The sequence below is a fragment of the Ictalurus punctatus genome, chromosome 6, assembly GCF_001660625.3.
Source record: "Ictalurus punctatus breed USDA103 chromosome 6, Coco_2.0, whole genome shotgun sequence".
In the NCBI taxonomy this organism is placed as follows: domain Eukaryota; kingdom Metazoa; phylum Chordata; class Actinopteri; order Siluriformes; family Ictaluridae; genus Ictalurus; species Ictalurus punctatus.
Window position 1 is genome coordinate 19520150 of NC_030421.2, and position 19436 is coordinate 19539585.

The 19436-nt window shown below is 41.9% G+C and overlaps 1 protein-coding gene across 7 annotated transcripts in view; it reads right to left on the reverse strand.

Annotated features, from left to right (window-relative positions):
• The window catches only part of lrp1bb (low density lipoprotein receptor-related protein 1Bb), a 329687-nt gene that overhangs the window by 153658 nt on the left and 156593 nt on the right, over window positions 1–19436 (reverse strand). For all 7 annotated transcript variants that reach the window (XR_008396570.1, XR_006982676.2, XR_008396571.1 and 4 more), the window contains exon 7: window positions 13203–13365. Coding sequence is in view for 3 of the 7 variants with exons in the window: in XM_047156107.2 (XP_047012063.2) it covers window positions 13203–13365 (163 nt within the window). In the remaining 4 variants the exon portion in view is untranslated. The remainder of the gene's footprint in view (window positions 1–13202; window positions 13366–19436) is intronic.

The window sequence follows — 19436 nt, forward strand, 5'->3', positions numbered from 1 at the left end:
ACTTTCAATGGAAAGTCGCTAAACGTCGCTAAATGCTGGCATGTGCTAATTAGCATATTCATTATGCCATCGCGTTATATTTGCATTTTGCCTAGTGTCTGTTTGCTTCTTTCTTACTCTGTGTGCTCACATACTGTACTGTATTTTAACACAGCCAAATTTCCCATAAAGCTGTTCTAATTTTCATATTTTTTCTGTTTCTGTTGTCAGACAATGGGACGAGTATGAAATTGTGACTGAAATGTGGCCCATTAAGGCTACATGTTAACCAAGGAATCACTTCCAAGCCATTTCCAAGCGGCTGCTCTGCACTTCTAAAATCCTGATTTTATAACCGCAACACTGTCTGACAAAACCACTATACACAGTTATAGACAACAGGTATGCTGTGATTTTTTTCTATATTTATATATAAAATGATCAGAACAGAGAAAGTTAGAAGTGAATGAATGTGCCACTCACTGAACAGAGTAGCTGCAGAGAGGTGTTCCTGCTGGGGGAAAGAAGGACCTCACGCTTGCTGGGCAGTACTGGCCACTCTCTTCTATTGTAAATAGCTAAGGTTTGCCCAAAAGTTGCTAGATTTGTCACTAGATGCTTTTTTGAAGAAGAAGAAGAAAAAAGTCACCTAAAAGGGTCTGAAAAGTGTACCGGAGCTGTTTCTGTCAAAATTAGTAAGTGAATAGTGGAAGGAGGAGGAGCACGAGGGGGAGGGCCTGCAGCGGGATGTCATATTTTAAGTGAAAGGTTTGTATTCGTGTTCTATCAAAGATAAGCACTTAAGTTATTTAGTAATTTCATATCTATGGACATTTTATAATTCAAGCAATTTTTAAACCCTGCTAGATTAAAAAAAATGACAGACAATTTCAAGGTTTTCCAGTACTTAAATTTCAAAAAGCCAAATTCAAACACTTCAAGCATCTTGTACGAACCATGTAAATGTCACATTTTTGACATGCAGGTGTTGCTAAATCAAGTAAACAAGCAAGCAACATTTCAATAACTACAAAAACATTACTTCATGCATTAATTTTCAGTAAGTGCTTTATCCTGGTCAGGGCCACAGTGAATCCGGATTGTAACCCAGGAATACTAGGTGCAAAGCGGAGACACACTCAGAATGAAACACCACTCCATTGAAGGGCACGATGTGCACACATACAGTGCTGTATTTGCATACTCCGTCACACCTTATAATTGACCAATAAACCCAATGGCATGTTTTGGGGGGTGGGAGGAAACCAGTGAAACTGGAGGACACCCACACAGACATGGGGGAACATGCACAGAAGCTCCACACAGACAGTAATCTAAGCTCAGGGTTGAACCAGGGACCCTGTAGCTATGAGGCATCAATCTTCAATCAATCTTCTCCTTAATGCTCTTGTGGCTGAATGGACAAATCCCCAGATTTACATTCCAAAATGTAGTAGAAAGCCTTCCCAGATGAGTGAAGGTTATTATAACAGCAAAGGGGAGCAAAATCTCAAATGAGATGTTTAAAAAATCAAATATATCACTGTAATAGTCAATCGTCCACATACTTTTGGCCATATAGTGCATGTTATTGCATATTCTGAATTGTTTAACATTTTAGTAACAGTATATTGCATTAAACTAAGGTCTACTGGATAGGGCTTGGAAATATGATATAAAATCAATATTGGGATAAATTATGTCACAATATACTTTTTGGGTATTAAAAACGTGGCCATTATGACTAGTACTGATTGAAAATGTTGAAATCATGTTACTATTTACAGATTTTTCTTTATTTGTTTTATTATTCTCCTTTTCAATTTAAAATTATTTTATGTATAAAAAAAAAAATGTACATCTGAACTGAAATTTTATTTATTCATTCCTTTTTGGAACACTACTGTGTTCCTGGCAGTTTGTTTACAAACTTATATATGATGAGACACAGCATTAATAGACAAATGTTTCACAATTATTATTACTGATTATTATCAGTAACATGGGATAGACAAACTTATACCATGCCAGAAATAATTTCAGAACATCATAAATTTCAAACACTCTTGAAAGAGAGCTCAGATCAGTTTGACTGTAGCCATGCATCTCATCTGAGCTGTACTCCTTTGCAATCAATTTAACAGACACTCAAATACACTGCATCTGGAAAGTATTCACAGCGCTTCCCTTTTTCCACATTTTGTTATGTTACAGCCTTATTTCAAAATGGATTAAATTCATTATTTTCCTCAAAATTCTACAAACAAAATATCTTTTTACGGTGCTAAGGAGGTTCGGCTTTGGGGATGGACTGATATCATGGATCCATTTATTATATGTGGAACTGCAGGCTTCCATATATACCAATGATGCTAAATCTGACTATTTTACTCTGTCACGGGGTACGTGCCAGGGATGTCCTCTGTCTCCCTTACTTTTTGCCATAGCAATTGAGCCTCTCTCGATGGCGCTTAGAACTCTTCCTGTATTTCAGGGTATAATTCGCAAAGGAATTGAACATAAACTAGCCCTATATGCTGACGACTTACTACTTTATGTTACAGATCCGATTGCATCTAGTCCTGAGATAATACGCATATTAAATGACTTTGGGAAATTTTCCGGGTATAAACTGAGCCTACAGAAGAGTGAATGCTTACCCATAAACCAATCTGGCCAAAAAATAAAACAGACTGAAATACCTTTTCATTTGAAGGACTCAAAATTCAAATATCTCGGAGTTAATGTCACCCATTATTATTCTGCGTTAATGGTGGCGAATTTTACACCCTCAATTTCATACATGAAGTCGGCCTTCCAAAGATGGGCAGCTCTACCATTATCCCCTCTTGGTAGAATAAACACAATAAAAATGAACATTCTTCCAAAATTCCTCTACCTTTTCCAGTCCATCCCTTTGTTTTTACCCAAATCTTTCTTAAAGAATATAGACTAATTAATCTCCTCTTTTGTATGGGCAGGGAAAACTCCCAGGGTTTCCAAATTTTCACTTCAGAGGAGTCGACTAAGTGGTGGCCTCTCCTTGCCCAATTTCATGTATTATTATTGGGCGGCTAATATTCAGAACCTGGTGCTCTGGGTGCAGGCCCCCTCTCTTCCATGGTGCCACTTAGAAGCAAAGTCTTGTACTTCAACCTCCTACCCTGCTATGGTGTTCTCCTCCCTTCCTGTAGCCCTTTCACAATACATGGATAATCCAATACTATGTACCTCTCTAAAAATTTTCTATCAGTTTCGCCGTCATTTTAAATCCATCTCGCCTCGACCATGGCACCTATATGTAATAGCCACCTCTTTCCCCCCTCCTTTATAGATTCCACATTCTCTTTGTGAGAAAAGAAGGGTCTGAAATGCTTTGAGGATCTTTTTATTAATAATGTGTTTGCAAACTTTTCTGAATTATCCTCGTCATTCAGCCTGCCTCCATCTCACCTATTCCATTTCTTTCAAGTTAGGCATTGTGTCTCCTCCCTATTCGCTGGTTTTCCCTCATTACCTACAAAGTCTGCATGGGAAGAGGTGTTCAAGCTGAATCCTAATAAGGATGGCATTATTTCACGGATATATGCAACGTTCTGGTCACAGGACGATTCTTACAATATCAAAACCATTAGTGCTTGGGAAGAGGAATTGGGCCTGGAGCTTGAGGATGATTACTGGGGCAGAGCATTAGATAATATACGTACCACCACGTCCTGTGCTAAACTTAGTTTCATACAATTTAAAGTGAGCTCACTTCTCTAGGAGTAAACTACCTAAAATATATCCCAATGTCCCTGACATGTATGAAAAATGCAAACTTTCGCCCTGTAACCTCAGTCATATGTTTGCACTCTGTCCCAAATTGCAGAACTTTTGGAACTCTTTCTTCAAAACTATGTCCGACGTTCTTAAAATCGAATTAGATGTCTGTCCTTTAATTGCCATCTTTGGAGTTCCATCTCAGCGTCAACCTCTGAACCATAAAGAAGCTAGTGTTTGCATCGTTACTTGCTCGGCGCAGAATACTGTTGTCTTGGACCTCTCCACAACCCCCCTCTATATCAGTCTGGCTTAAAGATTTAATCTTCTTTTTAAAACTTGAAAAAATCAAGTATAACATCAGAGGCAGGGGTGAATCATTTTTGGGAAAATGAGAGCAATTTATTACCTACTTCAATGATGTACGCACCCTGGTGGTGGATTGAGGAGAGGTAGACTCTAATTCCTGATCATCTTACCCCTTTTTTGTTGTTGTTGTTGTTTTGGGTTTATGTTTGTAAGTTTTTTTTTGTTTTGTTTTATGTAGTTGTTTGTTTTTTCGTGTTTGTTTTTTTTCTCTGGTTGTTTGTTTATTGTTTTTTGTTTCCCCCTTTCTTTTGGTTTTAGCTGTGGTTGTTTGTTGGGGTTGTTGGGTGGGGTGTTATGAAAATGTAAATTTTCAATAAAAATTCTATGATCAAAAAAATTCTACAAACAATACCACATAATGACAATGTGAAAGAAGTTTGTTTGAAATCTTTGCAAATTTATTAAAAATAAAAAACAAAAAAGCACATTTACGTAAGTATTCACAGCCTTTGCCATGACACTCATAATTGAGCTCAGGTGCATCCTGTTTCCACTGATCATTCTTGAGATGTTTCTACAACTTCATTGGAGTTCACCTGTGGTAAATTCAGTTGATTGGACATGGTTTGGAAAGGCACACACCTGTCTATATAAGGTCCCACAGTTAACAATGCATGTCAGAGCACAAACCAAGCCATGAAGTCCAAGGAATTGTCTGTAGACCTCCGAGACAGGATTGTATCGAGGCACAGATCTGGGGAAGGGTACAGAAACATTTCTGCAGCATTGAAGGTCCCAATGAGCACAGTGGCCTCCATTATCTGTAAATGGAAGAAGTTTGGAACCACCAGGACTCTTCCTAGAGCTGGCCGCCCGGCCAAACTGAGGGGGGTCTTAGTCAGGGAGGTGACCAAAAACCTGATGGTCACTCTGACAGAGCTCCAGCATGTCTCTGTGGAGAGAGGAGAACCTTCCAGAAGAACAACCATGTCTGCAGCACTTCACCAATCAGGACTATATGGTAGAGTGGCCAGATGGAAGCCACTCCTCAGTAAAAGACACATAACAGCCCACCTGGAGTTGGTTCTCAATGGAATGAAACAAAGATTGAACTCTTTGGCCTGAAAGGCAACCGTCATGTCTGGAGGAAACCAGGCACCACTCATCACCTGGCCAATACCATCCCTACAGTGGAGCATGGTGGTGGCAGCATCATGCTGTGGGGATGTTTTTCAGTGGCAGGAACTGGGAGACTAGTCAGGATCGAGGGAAAGATGAATGCAGCAATGTACAGAGACATCCTTGATGAAAACCTGCTCCAGAGCGCTCTGGACCTCAGACTGGGGTGAAGGTTCATCTTCCAACAGGACAACTACCCTAAGCACACAGCCAAGATAACAAAGGAGTGGCTACAGGACAACTCTGTGAATGTCCTTGAGCGGCCCAGCCAGAGCCCAGACTTGAACCTGATTGAAGATCTCTGGAGAGATCTGAAAATGGCTGTGCACCGACGCTCCCCATCCAACCTGATGGAGCTTGAGAGGTCCTGCAAAGAAGAATGGGAGAACTGCCCAAAAATAGGTGTGCCAAACTTGTAGCATCATACTCAAAAAGACTTGAGGCTGTAATTGGTGCCAAAGGTGCTTCAACAAAGTATTGAGCAAAGGCTGTGAATACTTATGTAAATGTGCCTTTTTTGTTTTTTATTTTTAATAAATTTGCAAAGATTTCAAACAAACCTCTTTCATGTTGTCATTATGGGGTATTGTTTGTAGAATTTTGAGGAAAATAATGAATTTAATCCATTTTAGAATAAGGCTGTAACATAACAAAATGTGGAAAAAGTGAAGTGCTGTGAATACTTTCCGGATGCACTGTACATGCACTAGAGATGCACACATATTTGCCCGTGTGAATGTTCAGTACTGTCTATGAAACGCGGTCATTCAACCAGCAAGACAGATTACCAAACCAATAAACACTGAAAGACTAGACATAAAGTTCAGCACACAGCTCTGCTTTCATTTCAGTCCTAATCAAATTTCAGTCACATACACCATTTCTAACAAGAAAACATCTCTTGCCATCTTGTGCTGCATTTGTTTTAAGGAAATCAACCAGAACTCTCTGAAGTGGGGTTAAACAAAATGTTTCTCAACTCTTATTCCCTGACTGGAATTTTCATTTTCAACTCAAAACTCCACCAACACTCCCTGGCAGCAAATTTGAGGAGAAATTCCAAGGGAAATTTAAGCAAACAAAACAAACAAACTGCCAAAGTTTGTTCCATAAACACTGCACTCCAGTGTCTGAAGTAAAACAGGTTTACAGACCTCTGCTCCTCTCATTCACATCCAGCTAATTAAAGGATCAAATGAAACAGTTTTCCCGTAAGGCCATGTAAGGAATAAAATATGATGGGCCATGCTGTTATTGGAAAATAATCAATAACGGGATGGTGTGATGAAGCCTGATGTGAAGCAGACTTACTCTTATCACCCCAAAGTTGGCTATTTACCTATAACTGTGTGTACATAATTGTTTATTCCTATTTTGTCAACCATTATTTTTTATTAATTATAGAACATAGTCATACTTTTTATTCATGCATATAGCAGTTACATTTAAAGAAACACCTTCAAAACAAGGTTCTGTTATCACGTTATAGAGTTCCTTCACCACTGTGGCTTTGGTTTCTCTTTTAAAGTTAATACGACAAAATAATGCTGCTTGTCATTTTAACAAGAAAGCACAACGTTCTCTGTATTGAAGACGCTCCTGTGGCAGAAAATTTTGCATGTTTTTTTTGTTTGGTGCGTCAAACATACAAGTCCCCGTGAACAAGTTCTGACTATAAAAACTAACATATTTGCAGTTCAAACTACTTTTCCAAGGTGTGTTGTTACAGAAAAGTAATCAACAATTAGACTTAAGAATTCAACAGCACTGTGGTATAAGTCTGCTTAAATGTCTTTACTATTATGATTAAACCAGATTAAACCTCTTTGCTATGTCTCCCAACACTGAGAACACAGAAGATGCCACCTAGGGACCATGGATAAATATAAGAGAGAATAATCAGAGATGAAAATACATTACATTCACGTAAGCCCTCTAAACCTAATAATGTCAGAAAGTAAGTATTTTCATTGCTAACATATTATGCTCATTACCATAGGCATTAAGAAGATACAAAAGGTAATCCCCTGTGAATATAAAAGGAGTGCCACTGTGCCTGTTCGATAGAGGTATAACAGGGTATGCAAAAACCCTTTGCCGTACAGGATTTTCTCATTCAGGATAAGTCATTGAGAGAATAAGAAGCATGACAAACAGACCAGCGCCTGTTTTCAGAAAGCACCTTAAAGTCTTTCCAAAGAGAATCAGAGAAGAGGAATTACTAATCTTTAAGGGGATACTTTAACCTTTCTGAAATAAATCCCTTTGTTTTCCTTAGCCACCAAGACTGTGTGTTTTGTGTGCAATTTGAAACAGAACTGCTTAGCTTAGCGCACTGAAAGAAAGTTTGCAAATAATCGTAGCTCTATATTCTACAGGTCAAAGAGAATAATTAAGCTGAGATTTATGCATTATGCATGGCTATACAAGAATGCGTCTCTTGCTCTTGAAATTAAGTTGCTGTGGACTAAAAGGGTTTGTATTTGTGCAACCCTTCTCGGCTTCAAGCCCTTTCTGGAACTACAAGCAGGGGGCAGAGATTGCAACAGTTGTGGAAAATGCTTTATTTGAAAAAAGACTGTAAAACGCAAAATCAGATCCAAAAACACTAGACGTAGTCAAGGTAATGATGGGCACTTTGAAAACACTTCTTCATGAAGCTTTGAAAAATTTATGAATCTTTTCTTTCAAATCAATGGTTCAAACAACCCAAGTCACACGATTTCAGCAAACAAGGCTTTATGTCACTAAGCAAACAGCTTAGTACATCAGGCTTAATACGCACACATTTGCGTGTGTGTTTGGAGTGTGGTTAAGTAGGTGCAGTGGTGATTGAGTCCAGGTGTGTGTGATCAGTAATCAGGTAACTGTGAACGTGACATTGAAATAGCATGTGGTTGTTGTAGTCCAGGGAGTCCATGTTTGTAGTTCAGGGTGCAGTCTTGGATATGGAGTTTGATGCAGTTTCAACATAGACATGACAGTGTTGGCAAACCAGGCAAGTTGCCTAGTGCCACTAGCTTAGAGTAGTGCCAATAATGCTACCATGAATTGTATTGTTCTTTATTATTTGCTACAGGCCTAATACATTCCCAAAGAGCACAGGAGTATTAGCGCTTATTTGAAAACACTTGCTAATTGCTGCTAATGGAAGATAACTTTAGCTCATTAGCTTTGGCAGCCCTCTTGATTTTTTTTTGTTATATCCACTTTAACATCCATCAAGAATATCCACTTTCCTATACACAGCTCTTGTTAAACATCATGACTGTAATTTCCAGATGTACAGCAATAATGTTATAATGTTACATTCCACATTCTAAAGCAATATTAAAACACTAATAGCTCTAAGATCCCAAAATGGCCTAAACAACAAGCTAAACAATACTGAGCCAATAGCAGTAGTTTAGAATCTTGCCATTACTATCTAGCTTGAATACTGGTTTACAAAAAAAACACTAGGCAGACTATGATATTTGACAAATGTACTTTATTTGATTATTATAAAGCTGTAAAATTCAATTTTACTTTATGAAAATTAACTTTTGGTGTAGTAGTATCAGAAAAGCAAGGGAAAAAGCAAATATCCTCAGTTTAATGGGCTGTATTAACACTGGGGACATGCACTTAAAAAGGCCTAGAGCTGGCAGAACCCAGTGAACCAAACGGCTGCACAAACCAGTCCCCTGTCTGTTAAAGAACCGTAAAGATATCCCAAAAACTGGGCTGCTGGAAACAGCTACTATAACAGAGTATTTAGAGAAAAGTTGGCAGAAAAAAATATGCTGCTTCCATTTTCATAAGATTTCACTTTCCCATATAAACCACTTGAGAATATGTAGGTGCTTCACTTTCTTCTGCTGCTCTTTGCTACTGTAATTAAACGGCTCCAGGTATTTGTACAGACAAAAAAAAAACTTCACACCCACAATCCAGAGGCTGCTGAGAAAATTCTGTAATGTGCGGTAGTAATCTGCGGTAGGACACAAGTGTGTAAACTCAGCATAGCATTTTTAGATGGTATCCAAAACACATTGTTACAAGCCATATCAAAGGTCAAATCACATGCAGACATTTAAACACTGAAGATCCATAATCGTTGTCAAAACATACCCTAGAGTGCACTGTAAAACTTGGTGACATTAGAAAAATACACCAGGTTATTCACAGACAAACTAATTAAGGGGTAACACTGAATAGGTGAACACAGCTGAGGAACAAAGCAATGACAGAATGTGGAGCAGAGAAAAGACCAAAACCACATGATAAAAACAGGCTTTTGACAACGTTCCCAGCTCAGAACAGAGATGATTTGTAACATAACCTCCCCCACTTATACAATGACACGGACAAGAAGGAGGCCTGGGGCACCCAGGCAATATGTCCATAGTTGGCAGAAGGACAAGAGGTGGGCATTGCCGCTATGGAACAGCATCATGTGTAGAATGGAGACCAGTCAATAAACTCACAATCCAGCCAGCATAGGCACTTTATCAGAAAAATCACAACAATCAGAGGGTTAGCGACAGGATATGGCAGCCCCCCCAAAAAAGCATATTGGCTGGCCAGTAACGATATCTTGAAGACATATTACAGTATTTTCCCTGTTATATAGTATTCCTTAGCAGAATTACATTATTATATCTCTCAGCCTCAGCATATTGGAATAATACCCTTTTTTTATTGGTGTTGCATTCATGTCCATCATCATTCTGTCATTAGAATACCCAGAATGCACAAATATGTCATATGATCATTGGAAACAGTCAATGCAAGCAACTATGTATTACTTTAAAAAAATTGGTTATCTATGTATATTTACAGCCAGTGAGAAGCTAGCACTTAAGACTAGATAACTATGGAAGCAGTTCTGAAAAAAGACTGCAGATGTTCACCAAAGAAGATTCTGAAGAAAATTGCCATGTTGGGAACTACATCTTGGTAATGTGCGAATGTTACATGATAAGTTTGTGTGTATACACAACCCCAATTCTGAAAAATTTGGGACAGTACTGAAAATACTAACAAAAACAACGAGGAGGTGATTTGTAAATGTACGCTCACTTGTATTTAAACAAAAACATATAACGACAAGGTATTTTATGTTTTACCTAATGAACTGCATAGTTTTTTGAAGGTAAACAGTCATTATTCATTTTGAAATTGATGCATGCAACATGTTCCAAAAAAGTTGAGACAGGGCAATTAGTACTAATAGCAATGTGACAAGTTGAAATAAGAAGGTGATGTGAAACAGGTGAGGCAATTGTCTAATCACAGTATATAAGCAGCCTCCAAAAAAGGCCCAGTCCTTCAAGAGCAAGGATGTGTAACGGCTCACCAAATCTGCCAACAGATGCATCAGCGAATAATCCAACACTTTGAGAACAGCATTCCCCAAACACAAACCGGTAGGATTTTGAGCATTTGAGTACAGTGCATAACATAATTAAAAGATTCAGGGAATCCGGTCAAATCTCGGCGCGTAAAGGGCAAGACCGAGAACGACTTCTGAATGTATGTGATCTCCGATCACTCAGACGTCACTGTCTTAAAAACAGTCATGAGTCTGTAATTGATATACTGACATGGGCTCAGGAATACTTTGGTAAACCTTTGTCAGTCTACACCATTTGCCACTGCATCCACAGATGCAAGTTAAGGCTTTACTATGCAGAGTAGAAGCCATACATCAACACTGTCCTGAAGCGCTGCTGACTTCTCTGGGCTCGGATGGACAGTAGCACAGTGGAATCATGTTTTGTGGTCTGATGAGTCAACATTTCAAATAGTTTTTGGACAAAACAACCGTCACGTTCTCTGGGCCGAAGATGAAAAGGACCATCCCAGCTGTTATCAGCGTCAGGTCCAAAAGCCAGTGTCTGTCATGGTAATGGGGTGTGTCTGTGCCCATGGCATGTGTAACGTGCGCATCTGGGAGGGCACCATTAATGCAGAAAGATATGTACACATTTTAGAGTAACATATGCTGCCATCCAGAGCCGGACAACGCCAAACCACATTCTGATGGGATTACAAGCGCATGGTTGCATAAGCAGAGAGTGCGGGTGCTAGCACGGCCTGCCTACAGTCCTGACCTGTCTCTGATTGAGAATGTGTGGTGCATTATGAAGCACAAAATAAGGCACAAAAACGTTTTCACAGCACTTTAATATCTATCTATCTTTCTATCTATATATATATATATATAGCAAAAAAAGAAACATCCTACTTTCAGGAGTATTTTAAAGATAATTTTGTAAAATCCAAATAATTTTTATAGATTTTTATTGGAAAGGGTTTAAACAATGTTTTTCATGCTTGTTCAATTAATTGTAAACAATTATTGCACATGCACCTGTGGAACAGTCCTTAAGACATGAACAGTTTACAGGCGGTAGGCAATTAAGGTCACAGTTACAATAACTTAGGACACTAAAGAGACCTTTCTACTGACTCTCTCATGTCACCTACGTGAACATGCAATAGGCCTGTTGTAGGGAGACACAAGGACTGCAGATGTGGCCAAAGCAATAAACTGCAATGTCTGTAATGTAAGACGCCTAAGACAGTGCTACAGGGAGACAGGAAGGACAGCTGATCGTCCTTGAAGTGGAAAATTACGTGTCCCCCCCAGACGTGATCAAGAACTTGCAAATGCCTTGGTGGAAGAGTAGAGTAACATCTCACAGCAAAAACTGACAAATCTGGTGCAGTCCAAGATGAATATGAGTTTTCTCAGCTTCAAAATGGCTTGCTTTGTTCAGGGACTCATTATTGCTTTCCTGTTCTTGAAATGTCTGTGAAACCTGTTCAGTTTAAATCTCAATTGTTAAATGTTTTTATGTTAATACTAGTATTTACACATGTTAAAACAGTTGCTGGAAATAAAAGCAATTGAATGTGAGAGGAAAAAAAATTCTTTTTTTTTTTTTTGCGGAGTACATATATGCATATATGTGGAAAGTGCACCTTTAGGATTCTTAAAAATATCACATTGAATTCCCATATAGACCTGAAGAGGAACCCAAATGGATCCCATTTAAAAATCCTGTAGAAGTGGTCCTACAGGATATGTATGTCTTGTCAAGACAATTCCTATAGGAATCTTATAGTAATGGTTCCAAAATATGATAGAATCATGCACAAGTTTCTTATTGGAATCCATTAGGATTTTTTGACAAGGGACCACCCAGTCCGATTTTTTTTAATAATACATTCTCCTTGTTGAAGGCCACAGAAAAGGCAAATTGGTTTTTTTTTCAGCAAGCAATGACCACAAATAATGAAAACTGCACTGGTTTAATTTCATTCTCAGCTCACACTGTGGTCTTCACTATACCCTCAAACTCTGGTGCTAAGACTCTGCATTACTTAGGGGGGTGTCATTAAAAACCTTCACTGAGACTCAAAGCTCTCTCTGTCCTTGTCCTTTCATGAATATAGTGGTACCCCAATTCTGTTTAGGTCCTAGTTTCATCTCGCTGAGCATATTACAGCTGAGCACCCTTTTTAGCCGCTGATAACTGGAGTAATCACACTGCCATTTTTTTCCTTTGTGCTCCTTCAGCCCTATCTCCCCAAATATTTCCACAATTACCACTCAATCTGATGACGCCACAGGCTCATTTCAGTGCCATATTTGTAGTGTCAGAACAAAATAAAAATAAAAACAAATTGTGCAAAGTAACATTATGCGGCGGGGTTTATACGGAGAGATGCTACATATATCAAGGAATACTAATGAAACTCCTGACAGGAGGTGTTGTTATGAAATTACACAAGCAGGTTCGTTTACAGAGAAAAGGAATTATTAAGCACAGGGACTGCAGCATTCAAGACACATTTGTATAAATGTTTAAAGCCTTGTACCAAAGGGTTGTATGGAAATTTTAATATTTAAACGGCAAATAATTAGCAATGTCTAAACTAAGAATGGTGTGCGCTTGTTTTATTATGCATATTTCACTTACCCCATGAGAGGATCCACAGCTATTCCTTTTGGATTCAACAGGTCCAGTTCTATTATAGTGACACACGTTTCTCCAGTCCAGCTGCAAACAAATATCCTGCCGTTCACTCTGTCTACAAAGTAGAAGTTTCCTGTGAGCCAGTCGATTACCATTTGTTCTACACCTAAATGGAAAAAAAAAGAAGAGGGATGAGATGCAGTCAAATTGTGACAACATTTAGGACTTGCCTCACAGTGAGAGGCATAATTAGAATTAGCAATGGTAAATCTCAAAGGGACAAGTGTAATGGTGTTTTTACAAGTCTTCAGAATGAATCAATTACCAAGACAGGCGCATGGTTTCATCAGTTATCAGACATAATGGCAGCTTGTCAGAAACTCTCATCATGTGCCAGTAGAACAAATTTAATCATGAATAGGCACAAGCTCTAACTTCCCATGCACAGCCCATTACTCTAGTCTAGGTTAAAATAAACTGGCCTGGAAGAAGGACACAGGTGGCATAGAAATACGACAATGAAACAAACAGATTCAAACATAGCTTATAGTCCAAAATTCCAAGACATCAATGTTTTTGCGGTAGTTGCACCAATTATTTTGGTGAAAATAATGAAATGCATTTCACAGGCATGCTCCAGTGTGACAAAGCTGCACAACGTCTCGTTCCCTTCTCAAGGAAAAGGGGTAATCCAGATGTTCCCTTTCAAATAAACGTTGCATGAGCTTCACGCTGTGGGTACGAGAATACCCACTCTGTCATACTAAGGGTATGGCCTGTTCAAAAAGGTCCGAGCCCGAGGGTCACTGCAAGACACTGGAGCCCGGGGTGGAATGCATGTCCAAACTGTAATATCAAATGGATATGTGTGGCGTAGACCACCCTGCCGCAGCATACACATCCTGCAAGGGTACTCCTTTGGATAAAGCCTTTGAGGAGGGACCCCCCAATGGAATGAGCCCTTATGCCCAGAGATGTAGCGAGACCATGCGCCTCATAAGCGATAGATTGCTTCCAATATCCAATTAGCGATGCATTGCTTCAACACAGCCTCACCTCTACTGTCGCCATCAAAGCAGAACAGCAACTGCTCCGACTTACGCCACTGGCTGGAGTGGTGGACGTAAGTACAGAGAGCCCTTACAGGACACAGAAGGTGCAATTTCTCTTGTTCCAGTGTGAGGAATGGAGGAGGGCAGAAAGCCTGCAACACTACTGGCTGGGCAGCAGATGTAGGCACTTTAGGAAAATTATCTGGTCTAGGCTATAGGAAGGCCTTGGCCAATCCAGGGGCAAAGTCAAGGCAAGAAGGGACAACAGAGAGAGCTTGTAGATCTCCAACTCGCTTGAGAGATGTCAGTGCCAGCAGAAGAGCTACCTCTGAGACAGAAGCTTCTCTGAGGCTGACTCTAAGCAGCCACGTAAACTGTATTTGTAGCAGGAGCCAACCCTGCTGAGAAACATTCCTGTAAGAACTCCAGGACTGTGGCTACTGCGCAGTTTACTGGGTCTAACTGACATTCCTCACACCACGAGACAAAAAGTCGCCACTTGAGCGTATACAATTTTCTTGTGGATGGTGCTCTAGCGTTCAACATAGTCTTTACAACCTCACTTGAGAAACCAGAATCTATGAGCTGGTGCCCCACAGGGGCCAAACCCACAGTTCCATAGTTCCATCAACCCTCTGGCTTGAGACAGTCGGTCCCTGAGAATGTGAACCTCCCAGGGAGTGCGGTCTAGCAGGGATATTATCTCTGAGACCCATATTCGAGCTGGCCAATAAGGTCTTATCAAACTCTCGCGAAAACTTGTGGGAGCAGAGCAATCGGGGAAAGGCATACTTGAGCCCTTGAGCAAGGCCCTTAACCCTCTCTGCTCCACAGGCACTGTATCATGGCTGACCCTGTGCTCTGACCCCAGCTTCCGGTCATGCTAGGGTATGTGAAGAAAAGAATTTCACTGTGCTGTAATGTATATGTGATCAATAGAGACTTATTATCATACATCCGCGACCTCGGCCATGTGTGCACCATGGCGTCCAGCCCCAATAGTGCAGGAGGAGTGAGAGCAAACCAGAGCGGGCAGTGTGTTGTCTCCTTGGAGGCAAACACATCCACTTCCGCTTGGCTGAACCTGCGCCATAAGGGCTCCACCACTTGTGGAAGGAGCCTCCAATCCCCAGGCCTCAGCCATCAATGTATTTTCTGACACAACTAACACATGGTGACCTGTCAATTGAGGAAGTTGAGAAGGCATTCTAGGTGATTTATATGCCACTCCAGATGAGGGCCACTCCAAAAGACCGTGAGCTGGACAGCCGTCTAAGACCACACCCCAGCATCTGTTGTTACTATCTGGCGATAAAAAGATGCCCCGAGAGTGTGACTCGAGGCTAGAAACTGGGGACACCTCCAAATTCTTAGAGCATGTAGGCATTGCCGAGTGACACTGATTACTCTATGGATTTTCATCCTCGGACTCTCGACTTTTCAGCCACTCCTGACACAGCCTCATGTGCAATAGGCCCAACGGTATGATGTTGGCTGTTGACATAAGCCCCAACAGTCTCTCGTAGAGACTGAAGGGGATGCCCAGACCCAGCTTTATCTTGCTGAATGTTGATAGGATTGACCCTACACATGTTGGGGATAGAAATGCCCTCATCATAGTAGAATCTCGTATAACCCCTAGAAAAGTTGTCCCCTGCACTGGATAAAGCATACTTTTCTTGGGGTCCAACATGAGCCCGAGCTCCTCATGTGGGCCAGAACAACATCTCGATGTTGAATTGTCAACTCCCTGGATTGTGCTACAATTAACCAGTCGTCCAGGTAGTTTAGGACATAGATGCCTTGGATTTGCAAGGGAGCCAGAGCAGCATCCATGCACTTCGTGAAGGTGTGATGGGATAAAGCTAGACCAAAGAGAAGAACCCGATATTGGTATGCTTTGCCTGCAAACGTGAACCTCAGGGACTTCCTGTGATGCCTGGGTAATATTATTATGTGTAGATATGCATCATTTAGATCTATTGTCAAAAACCAGTCCTCAAATCAAATCTGTGGAACGATGAGTTTGAGCAGCAACATCTTGAACCTGTATATCCAAAGAGTGCAGTTCAGATGGCGCAGATCTAAAATTGGCTGCATACTCCAATCTTTTCTGTGGACCAGGAAATAACAGCTGTAAAATCCTCCCTCCCTCAGGGAACGGGATACTATGTTCTATGGCCCCTTTCTCCAAGAGGGCTCTTACTTCCTGCACTAACATCTGACTCTGCTCTGTGCTGACTAGTGCTCTGAACTGGACCCGGCAACTCTTTTCTATGTTGGACAGAACCCATGGAGACACAATTGGCAGTAGTTTCCACACTGCCAGATGGTCTTTTCGGGAAGTTAACTCTTTCACATTCTATTGGAGGGAAAGCATCAGATTTTCGTTGCCCTGTGACAGCTCGCTGACCAGAGAAGTCTGAAAACTTGGGACGACATGGGCTATCGGAGGCCCTACAGTTATACTGGGGGCTAAAAACTGCCCTAAAAACCTCACGTCCCATGATACTTCTCTCCACGGCCCATCAGCATCAGCGGCATTAATGATCATTCTCAGCTCATTCTTAGATCAGGCCTACTAGCAGGCTGTGACTGTAGCCGCCTGGTCCCCCTGGCTCTCTGCAGGGGGAGGCTGGCGGTCACACTCACTTTCTGTGCCTCCCTCATACTAGTGCTGCCCATGGGCTCCACTCGTGTATGCCCATGGAAACTTGACATGACGGGGAAGGAACTGGCTGAACACTGCCATTTGCTGTTCCACCTCACGAAACCTGTAGGTGATGGTATTAACCGCGCCACCAAACAGGCCGGAAGGTTCAACAGGGGCATCCAGCAGAGAGACCTTATCCTTCTCCCTATCCCTGAGATGTTGAGTCTTAGATGCCTCTCCCCTGCAACCAAGCTACCCATTGACGGGCTGATTACCCAGATGAGGATGGGTTCCCTTCTGAGTCTGGTTCCTCTCAAGGTTTTTTCCTCTTAACATCTTAGGGAGTTCCCTTTCAAAGGGAACTTCGACGTTGCATTTAGCATAACAATATGGGAGAACCTTGCGCGCGTGACCGGTATCTGAAGCTTATGTAAAATCATGCTTCTAGGGATGATTTTCTTTCCAGCATGGAAACTACTGCCAAATGTGTCTCCATGGGTTCTGTCTACCATAGAAAAGGGTTACCGGGTCCAGTTCAGTGCTCGGCGCCTCCAGTTCAGAGGTGTGCTTACCACAGTTGTCAGCACATAGCAAAGCCCAATGTTAGCGCAGGAAATAAGTTCCCTTTTGGACAAAGGGGCCATAGAACATGTACCCTGTTCCCTAAGGGAGGGAGGTTTTTACAGCCATTATTTCCTGGTCCGCAAAAAAGATGGGAGTATGCGGCCAATTTTAGATCTGTGTCATCTGAACCGTACTCTTTGGACATACGGGTTCAAGATGCTGACGCTCAAACTTACCGTTCCACAGATTCAGTCCGAGGATTGGTTTGTGACGATAGATCTGAAAGATGCATATTTCCACATAGGAATATGGCCCAGTCACAGGAAGTTCCTGAGGTTTGCGTTTGGAGAAAACACATACCAATTTCGGGTTCTTCCCTTTGGGCTAGCTTTATCCCCTCGCACCTTCACAAAGTGCATGGATGCTGCTCTGGCTCCCTGGCGACTCCGAGACATCCGTGTATTGAACTATCTGGATGACTGGTTAATTCTAGCATGATCCAGGGAACAGGCAGTTCAACATCGAGATGTTGTTCTCGCCCACATGAGGAGCTTGGGGCTCAGGTTGAACCTCAAGAAAAGTATGCTTTCTCCAGTGCAGAGGACAACTTTTCTAGGGGTCATATGGGATTCTACTACGATGAGGGCGTTTCTATCCCCAACACGCGTACAATTGATCCTATCAACTTTGAGCAAGATAAAGCTAGGTCTGGGCATCCCCTCCAGCCTTTACGAGAGGCTGTTGGGCCTTATGGCAGCAGCAGCCAACATCATACATCAATATCAATAGGCCCCTATTGCACATGAGACCGTTTCAATGGTGGCTGAAAAGTCGGGGGTTTCATCCGAGGATGAAACCTCTGAGAGTAATCAGTGTCACGCGGCGATGCCTACGTGCTCTGAGTATTTGGAGGTCCCCGCAGTTCCTAGGAGCTCCAAATACTCTAGGAGCTCTAGGAGCGTCCCCTTACCACAAGACGGTAATGACAGATGCGTCCCTCATGGGCTAGGGTGCATTCTTAAATGGCTGTCCAGCTCACGGTCTTTGGAGCGGCCCTCATCTGGAGTGGCATATAAATCACCTAGAGATGCGGGCTGTATTCCTAGCACTGAAGTTCTTTCTTCCTCAGTTGAGAGGTCACAATGTGCTAGTTGTGTCAGACAACACAGCTGTGAGCTCATGTATCAACCACCAGGCAGGCGCAACTAATCCTTCTCTGGGCAGGGGGAAAGTTCTTGTCAGTGAGTGCAATGTACATTCCAGGCAGCCGGAATATAGGGGCAGACATCCTGTCGAGGCAGGGGCTGAGGCCCGGGGGTTGGAGGCTCCATCCACAAGTGGTGGAGTCCATATGGCAGAGGTTCGGACAAGCGGAAGTGGATGTGTTCGCCTCAGAGGAGACAACACACTGCCTGCTGTGGTTCGCCCTCACTCCTCCTGCACCATTGGGGTTGGACGCCATGGTGCACACGTGGCCGAGCTCACATCTATATGCCTTCTCCCCGATCGCTCTGCTCCCACAAGTTCTAGCAAGAGTTCACCAAGACCGTCTACGTCTGCTGCTAGTAGCACCTTATTGGCCAGCTCGAATATGGTTCTCAGAGATAATGTCCCTGCTCGACGGCACTCCTTGGGAGATTCCCATCCACAGGGACCTACTGTCTCAAGCCGGAGGGCTGATTTATTACCCTCGGGAAGAACTATGGTAACTGTGGGTCTGGCCCCTAAGGGGCACCAGCTCATAGATTCTGGTCTCACAACTGAGGTTGTAGAGACCATGTTAAAAGCTAGAGCACCATCCACAAGGAAATTGTATGCGCTCAAGTGGCGGCTTTTTGTCTTGTGGTGTGAGGAACGTCAGCTAGACCCAGTGAACTGCGCAATAGCTACAGTCCTGGAGTTGTTACAAGAACGTTTCTCAGCATGGTTGGCTCCTTCTACAATCAGGGTTTACATGGCCGCCATTTT